Below are 9,777 nucleotides of genomic sequence, written 5' to 3'. Positions count from 1 at the left end.
TGAAAGTTCAAGTCAAAATAAGTAAGTTGTCCTCTATCTTCAGCCAGCTGCCATCCTTCTCCAGTGCTTTCACCAACCACGGGCCGCTTTGGTGTTGCACAAGTTTTGTCTATTCCTGTGACAGTGAAGCTGCAGATGATACTTGAAGCATGGCAAGCCTGTTTTCATTACAGTGTCAGCCCCACTGACTTCCCTCAGCTGATGCCAGCCAGCATCTCGCTCACCAAAAGGCACAGCCCTCCTGAAAAAGTGTCATGTTTTTAAAGCCATAAACCTGCTCAGCAAAACATGTTTTCTGAACTTTTTGTTATCTGCAGTCTGCTGGGTAGAACTAGGTGACACACCTCTAAAATTAACTTTTTAGTTCTAAACTGTTGACAGAGGGATCTGCAACTGCAGCTGCCTCTACAACCACATGCAGAACATACTCTATTTCAGACCAGTGGGTGCAATGTTCACCTCTTCATGAGAAGTGCTGGGGAAATTCAGGGGCATTCACATTTTGATTGAGCACTGGGATACTTCCTCTTGTTGGTGCACATATTTGACCAATTCCCATGGGGGGTTTTTTGTGCCTCTTTTCCCAGCAGTTAACTACTCTATTGTTTGGCAAACCCTATAGGTTTCATGTCATGACCTCAGCTTTCTGTCAAGACAGTAAAGAAAGACTCCATCCTGTGGTGTTAAAGGATCTTTTTCCTTCAAGGCAGTAGTGTAAAGCTATATGGAAATAATTCATCTTCATTGTTAAAGAATTGAGTAAAACCAGTTTATTTTTTTCCTGGATCTCAATGAATATGTTTTAAAGGAATGATCCTGATGCTCAAGTAAAATCCTTCACTCCAAGAGCTGACAGAAGTCTGGCACCCACCTGGTATCAACCCTACTTTTCCTGGATATGGCTCTGCATCCTTTGGATGGGTGAAGTTGGAATCAAGAGCATTTCTCTGCCAAGTGTCTTTGACTGGCAAAGGATCACTCAGTCACAGTGAAGCATTTGGGGTGCAGTCCTCTTTTAACCTAAAAAGGGTTTGTGTGGACACAGCATCAGTCCAGCTCCCTTTGCTGGTTCCTTGGTTGGGAGCAGAGCTCAGCACCTGCAGCAGGCGCGGGCTCTGTCCCGGGCCTGGAGCCCACCCATGCACTTCCCTCTGCTGGAGAAGGCACAGGAGGCACGTTTGCCAAAGGCTGCTTTCATGTTCTCACCTCGGGTTCCAAATGCAGTTGAGCTGAAACAACAGTGTGTTGTCACCAGCACAGACAAGCCTTTTCTCTGTCCTGCCTTCCCATTCCTTTTTTTATGGATTCTCCCCATCTGAAAGCTGTCATATATACACTAATGAAAAGACACCAAAGATGCATTTTAATATGATTTACCAAATAGTTTTGCTAGCTCTGCTCAGATCTTCTTTTTTTTTTTCCTATTGTGAATAGTTACCCATCTTCATGGAATTACTGTATTTTATATCTGTTTAAGACTTATAGGTATATTTTACAAACAATTGTCTCCTTTGTGGGAAGTAGGGGTAGTTTAGTGTGTCTAGCCTACTTCTGCTCAGAAAGCTCACAGCAGCTGGAAGTACCACATGAAAAGGAGATAATGTGAAATTAAAAAATTATATAAAAATGTCTTCACTGCATGTTCTGTTTTACAGAGTTGAAAAAGAGAACTTCTCTGAAATTTTCTCTGGGTTTTTATTATAGCCTTGTACCTAATTTGGGCTGTGTTCTGAGCAGCTAAGTGTGTTGTGTTGCAACAGAATGAAGTCTATGGGAGGCAAAAGGGCAGTGCAACTGCCAGCCACATTCGGAAGAAAAAGATAAATGGAAAACTAAGAATAGCTTTGCCCATTTTCAGGGAGCAACCTTCCATCTGATGAGGCCCTTCCTAGCTCACCACAGTGCCTCAGCAGGTGATTCCTCCTGTCCTTGCTTTGCAAGTTCAAATGCCCACGTGCCTCCAAACCGTGATGCTATGCAGGGATAGAGAACAGGTGTGTGCCACAGAGGGGTGGAGGGACCTATAACAGAGATGTCAACCTCAGTGCTTCTGCCTGGTGTGTTCTGTAAGCTGCCCTGGCCTTGGTTTTCCATTTTTAGTGTTTGTTTTCAGACACGTGGAACGTGTGGCAACCTGCAGAGCAGGGGTGGCTCTAAGATTACCTCTGTGTTGTGTAAATGTCCTGGTTGTGGGACATGAGGCTTGTTCCCCCTGCCCCCCCACAGGGCTGGCATCCACCACTTGTGGCAAGCCAGCCCTAGAGCAGGCTGGCCATGCCCCACTGATACTTGTCCCTGCCTATCTTCTGGTCCCTAAGGCATAATTGTCCTCTTTTTCTCGTTTTTTAAATTTTTTTTTGCTTTTTCAGCACGGCACTGTGACTTTCTAGCAATGAAAACACACTCTCAGTGTCCTTTTCAGCACTTCTGTTAACCAATCCCCATCTTTAGAACAAGAGGGCACTAACAGAAGCTACTTTCACCATTTGGACACTTTATTTCTTCTAATGTAGAGTAGGCATGGCAATGCTTCTCTGTGTCATGAAAATCCATTAAGTACAGAGATATTTCTACACAGGTCAATAACTCAGACTGTGATTAACTAATTGCTTATTAACTTGTTGCTTTGGGTGCAGGATGATGCATCCCTTATATTGCTGGCCTTTTCCATCTGAATAGCAACCAGTACTGCCCTCTGGAAAAGATCACAGAAAACAAAGACCTTTCCCCTGGTATCAGTTATCAAAATTACAGTCAAGTCAATCAATGCTTTCTGTTTACCTCTCTATGTTTATACTTACATTTCTATTTCTGTCTGTAATGGAGTAGTAATTTGTGAGTCTTTAGGATTTTATTAGACTCACAGGATGCCACTTCAATACATCTTTGAAAATAGTTTCCTTCCAGAGTCGAAGTGTGGACTGACCTCAGCTTTAGGAAAAAGTCACTCTTTGCCAGGGAGTAAGAGGCATGGAATTGAAGTTGTTGTTTTGCTCAGTGTTTATCCAGGGGTGCAGTGAATTAGCAGAACATTCTTGTACTAGGTGAACAGAACAAGAAAGCTGTTAACAAAATATCGCCATAGGGTGTAATTAGAAATGGGAGAGGTTATCTGCATTTCACTTCATTTCTTACTGCTTAATCCCTCCTTCTAGATTGTGCAGAGCCTGGAAGACTGCTTTTATAATGGCCTTTACTTCTGACTGGTCCCTGAGAGGGAGGCTGACTTCAGCGTATCAGAAATGGGCAGAAGAAAAAATATTAATTTACAAGTTGTTGAATAAATGAGCACCCCTGTGGAGGCATCTGTTTTTCTGGGTGTAGAGTTACTTTGGCAGGGTAGGGCTAAGGATCTCCTGGCTTGCTTTAAGCTGGGTTGCAGAAACGAGGCTTTTGCAGGTCTGCTCTTACAGTTTCATTGAACGAAGCCCCTGCAAAATCCCTGGGTTATGAAATATTTCCTCTCTGTCGGGTCCCAGACAAGAGATGGCATCTGCAGAGCCAGAAAAGGAAGTCCTTGCCTTATAGAGAGAGCTCTTGGTGTGACACAATGGCTGATATAAAGTGTCGGGGAAGCTGAGTAGAAGGCAAAGGAACAAAGGAAGATCGAGATTCGGTGGCTGTCTCGAGCAAAAGGAAAGTGGAAAGTGCCTTGGGCATGGATAAATTTAAGGCTGCACTTGTTCTGGCTGGGGTAGGGGATGCTCTCGGTTATCGCAATTTCTCCCGTGAAAACAATGCCTTAGGAGCAAAAATCCAGCAGGAGCTGAAGGAAATCGGAGGGCTCGAGAACCTGGTGCTGTCTCCTGACAAGTGGCCAGTAAGTGACAACACGCTCATGCACATGGCTACAGCTGAGGCTGTCATCACAGGTAGGTACGGCGGGAACAGCGGCCACGGGCTGCAGAGGAGCTGTGGAGCTGCTGCATTTCTTAGAATAAGCCTGATTGCTGGGGAGATCATGAGAAAGAGTGTCAGAAATGCTGCTTTTGTTAATGATGGTGTGCATTAGCTTGGCTGCTCCATGAGCACAATCCTGTGACCCTCTCACAGACTGGGGGATCTTGATTTCTGGAGCGTGGAGGGGCTCTTCCTGTATTTTCCCTAGAGATATACAGTTGGTTAAAGACTAAAATATCACATGTGCAGCATAACAAAATAATTGCCAAGTAGATTATCTGTATGCTGGAGTACATCAGGGAATACTATAGCCACTAGAGAGTCTTCTGTAACAGATAAGAATTCTTCTGAGTGCATTTTTCACATGTTTGTGTCCAGGCTGGAGTAGAGTTACCTTATTACCTCTTTCAGGCTAAAAGCACTAGTGCTGCCTCCTCTTTGCTGCCCCTCAAAAAAAGGGTTGCATCTGCAAAAAACTATTTGTTTTATAAGGAGAGCTCCATGTCTTTAGTCCAAAAAGTATCCTAACACACTGTATTTATGATTAAATCTGTCAGAATAATGGAAGTTATTAAGATGTCTTCTAAAATCACTATGGTTTGAGAGAGAACATGTGTTTTTTTCTTAAGATGGGGGTAGTCTTTTTAAGATGAGAAGTGTTTGTATTGACACCTTACCCATCAAAGTAGAGCTTTCTGAGACTGGCAAGATCATAGAAAGTACACCAGAAGACAGTGACCTCTCAACAGTATTTTGCCTCTTCAGAATGATTCAATTTTTCTTAAATCTCTGTAAAAGCATTCCTGATTTTTCTCAAAACTCATAACACTGGATAACTACCAGTAGCAGAAGCTCCCAATGTAGCAGAGTATCCTTCACATCAATGAGGTTTCCTTTGTGCTAGTGTTTCACTCCTTTATCTGCCTGCCTCCAATCTGCTCTAAATTTAGTAGGTAGAGATCAGTTGAAGAGTGTGTAGGACACTTCATACTTGGCTATTAGCTAACCAATGGTTTAAGGGGTAGCTAATACACTAAAGATAAGAGTAAGATGTCAGCCTATCAAGAAAAAAGATGACTAGCATATTTCTGAATATAGGCTATGATTAAATACATATCATATGTTTCTTGCTTATTGAACCCTCTAAAATCATAACTTCTGGGTAATCAAGTCAGTTAGAACAACAGTAAAACAATAATTCTTTTCTTAAGTATAGCAGCCTGTAAATTGCTCTAAAGAAAAAAGTTTAAACTACTTTTTCCATTGACTGTGTTTATCCTACACTCTCATTTCTTTCACCTGGTCAGACAAACATTATAAAAAGGTGCTTTCATGGGCTGGAGAGGAAACAGCAAGATGGAATAGGGAATTTTAGAAAAAAATCTTCATTTCAGAGCAACATTGGTGAGTGGGATAAACCAAGTCCTTCTCCCTGATTCCCACAAGGGAAACAAGAACCTCTCCTGCCCACAGCAGTGTCTCCTCCTGTCATGGGGAATGTGAAAAAGCCCCATGGCTTGCTCATGGCCTAGCCTAGGTGCCAAATCACCCACGTCAACAGAGTGAAGCTGAAGAATGTGAACATCTCTGAGGCTGAAGGCACCTGCCACCAGCCCCAGGGACCTGCCCCTACAGATTAAAAAAAAAAAAAAAAAAGGCAGGGAAATAAGCAATATAAATATCTCTGTCGTTCCCTGCCCTGCTCCCTGCACATCCTGTTTGCCTCCTGGCTGCCTGCTGGCCACAGCATTCCCCAGACACTCACCTGCAGTTGCAGGATATTTGTAGGCTGGGCCAAACTTGCCCACAGCTCAAAGCCATGAAGTTCTGCTGTCATTGTCAGGGCACTGCCCTCAGAGAGCTCCCAGCCTGAGCTGAGGCAGCAGCCAAGGGGCAGGCTCGTGTTAGAGACAAAGGCAGTTCTCACCTGGGGAAGGGATTTTGGCCAGTGCTTTGGCAGCTGCACGGAGAACATCCCAGGAGAACAGCCCAGGAGAGGAATGGCCACAAGCAGCCTGGGCTGGGGGCACTGCTGCAGACTGAGCTGCTGCTCCCCAAATCCACCCTGTGCCCTGACTAAAAGGCTGATCTGACAATGAAAGACAGATACAACATCTGCTCCCAGGAGGAGTCTGTCCTGTCCTATAAGGGAGGAACATGGACAGCATCATCAAACATAGGGAAACTATCTCTGTAACAACAAAAGCATTGAGGTTTTCCTCTCTTGCTTACACATGGGTTAAAAAAAAAAAAAAAAAGAGTTGATTTCTAAAGAAAGAACCTGTCCTATTGATGGCTGAGACAGCAATCTGGCTCCAGTCATAGGGAGCCATGGTGGGCTTGAACAGCCTGGATGTGCTGGACCACAGGGACTCTGTGCTCTGGGGACAAGGTTTCTGCAGGAGTTACTGCCAGGCAGTAAACTCTGCTCCTGCCTCCCATCTGGATAAACTGTGACACCTGACTCCTAAATCTGGAAAGAGCTGGCAGCTTGAAAGTGTCTTGTTTCTTCAGGGATCTTATGTGGGATGGCCAGTGTAACTGGTAGGGAATTATTTCATGTGAAAGAAGAGGAATCTTTGTACTACCCTTCATCTTCTTTGCTGCCTGCCTCCAAAACGTACTTCAGAATGCCTCTTGCTTCTGGGACTCCAAACTTTCTCCTAAGTTAAATTGTGGATTTCCAGAATTCACCATCTCTGTCAAAATGAAGATAATTTTAGAACTTCCCCTGCTGTGTCATTCAACCTGTGCAACTAACCAAGTATTAAATGGGGTTTCTCTAAGTATGCAGAAATATATATAAGTGGATAAATTCCTTTGGCCTCTGTTCCCACTAATGGCACAGCTGTAATAGATGCCAGTGGAAGGTTTTCCTTGGCATGAGTCAAGGGCAGGATTCAAGACCAACAACAGACAACATCAGCTGAGAGAAGCAGCAATACTGAAGGAACAGTCAGTGTTTAACAGAAGGAAGGTTCCTCCTTAGGCAAGACTGTAGGACTTTGTAAATATAATCTATAAACTGATGTTGTTAGTGAACTTATTACAGAGAGAAATTTATGTGCTGGAAACCACCTTCAGGCAGTTGAGATTTGCTACTCTTACTGATTTTTATAGTATTTTTTTAAAAACCTCACTGTTCATGATACTATAAGATATTTGGAGCCCTGCAGAGCCCTGAAAGACCTAAAAATTTTACACAAAATACATATAACATACAGATTAATAAAAGGAAGTTGCACTTTGTTTTTTTATCTAGTCATACGTATATCTTACAGTGATTCTGTAATGTGGTAATTAAAAAAAAATAAGGCTTTAATTTTTAAGTTGGATTCACATCTGTAGGGGCAGGGGCTGAGCCAGGCACAGCTGGCTTTACCCAGACCCCATGGCAGCCACGCTGTCACCTGACAGTTGATCAGCTCTGTAATGACTTCACACCACAGAGCTTAAATAAAGGCTCTCAGCAGCTACTGCTGATTAACAGAGTGCTTCACCATGCCAGTGAAGGAATTAAACATGGAAAGAAAAGGAGAGAAAGATGAGAGCAGAGAGTCAAGACCATTCTCCCTCCAGCCCGCTGTCATGTTGTGTAAAAATGTGACAGTGGCACCAGAAACATGACTCAGTATATTGGAAGTGGAAACAGGAATATTTCTCAAATGCACAGTAAGCTTGCTTACATGTCTGTTTGCTCCTCTGCCTTCAAACAAGAACCTTCTCTTCCCTCCTCTGGGCAGATTACTGGTGTTTGGAAGACCTGTACCGGGAGCTGGTGAAGCGCTACGTGGATGCTGTGGAGAAGCTCTCGGGCAGGCGGCCGGACCCCGCCACCATTGAAGGCTGCAGGGAGCTAAAGCCAGACAACCACCTCCTGGCCTGGCACACACCCTTCAATGAAAAGGGTACGGTACCACTGTCCTTGTAGAGGGCCTGGCTGGAATAGTGCACGCTCTCTGTGTTTGTGGCTATATGGAAATTGTTTCCTTTCCCCCTGACATCAAAGGCCACTACCCCTGAAACGTTTCCATGCTCGCCTGAGGATGACAAGAGATCTGCCAAGAATTCCTTCTGTAGGTCACTGTGTCCTCTTGTAAGCAAACTCTTCCCTCTTTAACATCTATTTAAAGAGACTTTGTCCTTGGCTCTGTGCCTCAGGGTCCAGATCTTTGTCCTTCAGTTTAATGGTTATTTTAAGAAATATTTTCTGCCATTTTTCCTTTAAACATTTGTAGACTTGGATCTTTTCAGTGAAACCAGATCTGAAACAATATGCCAAGCCTATAAATTACTCTAAGCACCAACACATTCACTGGAGGGAAAGCAGAGACTTTTCTCCATTTGGATGCCCTGCTAACAACGATAATTGTTTTATTGATAGTCCCTAATATTCCTACCCTGGTTTACCTATGCCTGTCCATATCTTTCTTTCCCTTTATGATCATTTACTTCTACAATGAATAAAATTTCTACTTCAAGTTAAATAACGTGCACTCAGCCCTGTGTATACACATATACACACAGTGCAATTCATCCTGTAGAGACACCCCATTATCAGAGATGGAGAACCCAGACAGCCAAAAACTGTGTCAGCTCACACCCATAGTGACTGTGTCCGTGGTGTGACACTCAGCCACTGCAGAGCACACAGCCTCCACAGAACTGCATATTGATGCAACACCATGGCAAAGACCTGGTGGCACAATGCCATGGCTATTTCTGGGTCTCTGCAGCCAGTTTTCTCTGACAAAAAGGTATCTCTCACTTGTCCCCTGCTCCTCTCAACAGCTGCTGGGAGTGAAAAGGATGTATTCTTCCCACTCTGCTATCAGCCAGCCAGATCTGAGAAAGTGCCCCTTTGGCAGTTGTCGTGTGTTTTGTGACTGACAGTGGATAAAATTTGGGGAAAATAATTGTGGGAGCTGCTGTTGGCCCCAAGTAGCTCTTAACATTGTTCAACAAACAGTTGAGTATGGCTGTTGCCTGTCTCACTGCAGTGTTGGAGCCACCACTCTTCTTTCAGCCTTCCTCCTCCTCAGCTTTCCATGGACTATCTGCTTTGGGGATACTCTGGGCTAGAAGAATCTAAAATTAATTCCTTCGTTGAGATATGGCAGCTAAAAGCCACCTTCTCCATCTGTTCTGACAAATAAGCATTCAGAACATTTCAGGAAGCCTTTTTTTCACCCTGAGAGCAGAAGAACCTGAAGTGCAGATGTTCTGTCTTCTATGGGGTCCAACAGTGCTATGGACATAATTAACTTTTAATTGAATTTGCACAAAATTCTTGAGGCAAAAACATGTCACAGGCATTGAATGCCTGGGATTGAATGCCTAGCAGTCAGACTATATTTTGGATGGGCTGGAACCAAAAGGCTGATTTGCTGTGGGCATTCTATCTTGCTTCCAGCAAGAATTCATGTGCCAGCATTCATGGGCTTATCTTAGGTAATTTTGCATTGCTTATGGATGCTTCTCTGCTCAAATTCTTGTGGGTTTAGTCAGTACACTGAATCCCTAAATCAAATTGTCCTATGTGTCTCTGTCACCTCATGTCATGCTTGTTGCCACACTCACTACGGAGATACCTGGGTTATGTTAGAGGCTGATGAGATTCCTGTGACCACCAGAAACCTGCCCAAGATTGTCTAACACCTTCCATTTTAAGAGCTTGTTTACAATTTACAACATGATAAGCACAATGCTCAAATTCTCTCCATTAAGTGTTTACCTCTGTTTGTCTGTCAGTATTTGTTTAAAGTTTTGATGCAGGTGAGTCTGCTGTTTCTGAGACACAGTAAGAATGTTTTGACCCAGTGCCAAAGCTTCAAATTCTTCAGAAGAGAATCACTGATGTTATAGAACTGGAACCAA

At 43.6% G+C, this 9,777-nt stretch overlaps 1 protein-coding gene across 1 annotated transcript in view; it reads left to right on the top strand.

Annotated features, from left to right (window-relative positions):
* The first annotated feature begins 3,658 nt into the window (after positions 1-3,658).
* Positions 3,659-9,777, top strand: part of ADPRHL1 (ADP-ribosylhydrolase like 1) — a 36,257-nt gene continuing 30,138 nt past the window's right edge. Inside the window, exons 1-2 of the mRNA XM_054654339.2 lie at positions 3,659-3,872; positions 7,644-7,808. Of these exons, the coding sequence (XP_054510314.2) occupies positions 3,659-3,872; positions 7,644-7,808 (379 nt within the window). The remainder of the gene's footprint in view (positions 3,873-7,643; positions 7,809-9,777) is intronic.

The sequence above is a fragment of the Agelaius phoeniceus genome, chromosome 2 (assembly GCF_051311805.1).
Source record: "Agelaius phoeniceus isolate bAgePho1 chromosome 2, bAgePho1.hap1, whole genome shotgun sequence".
Lineage (NCBI taxonomy): Eukaryota > Metazoa > Chordata > Aves > Passeriformes > Icteridae > Agelaius > Agelaius phoeniceus.
The sequence above is the reverse complement of the archived record's forward strand: the minus strand, read 5'-3'. Positions and strand labels throughout refer to the sequence as shown.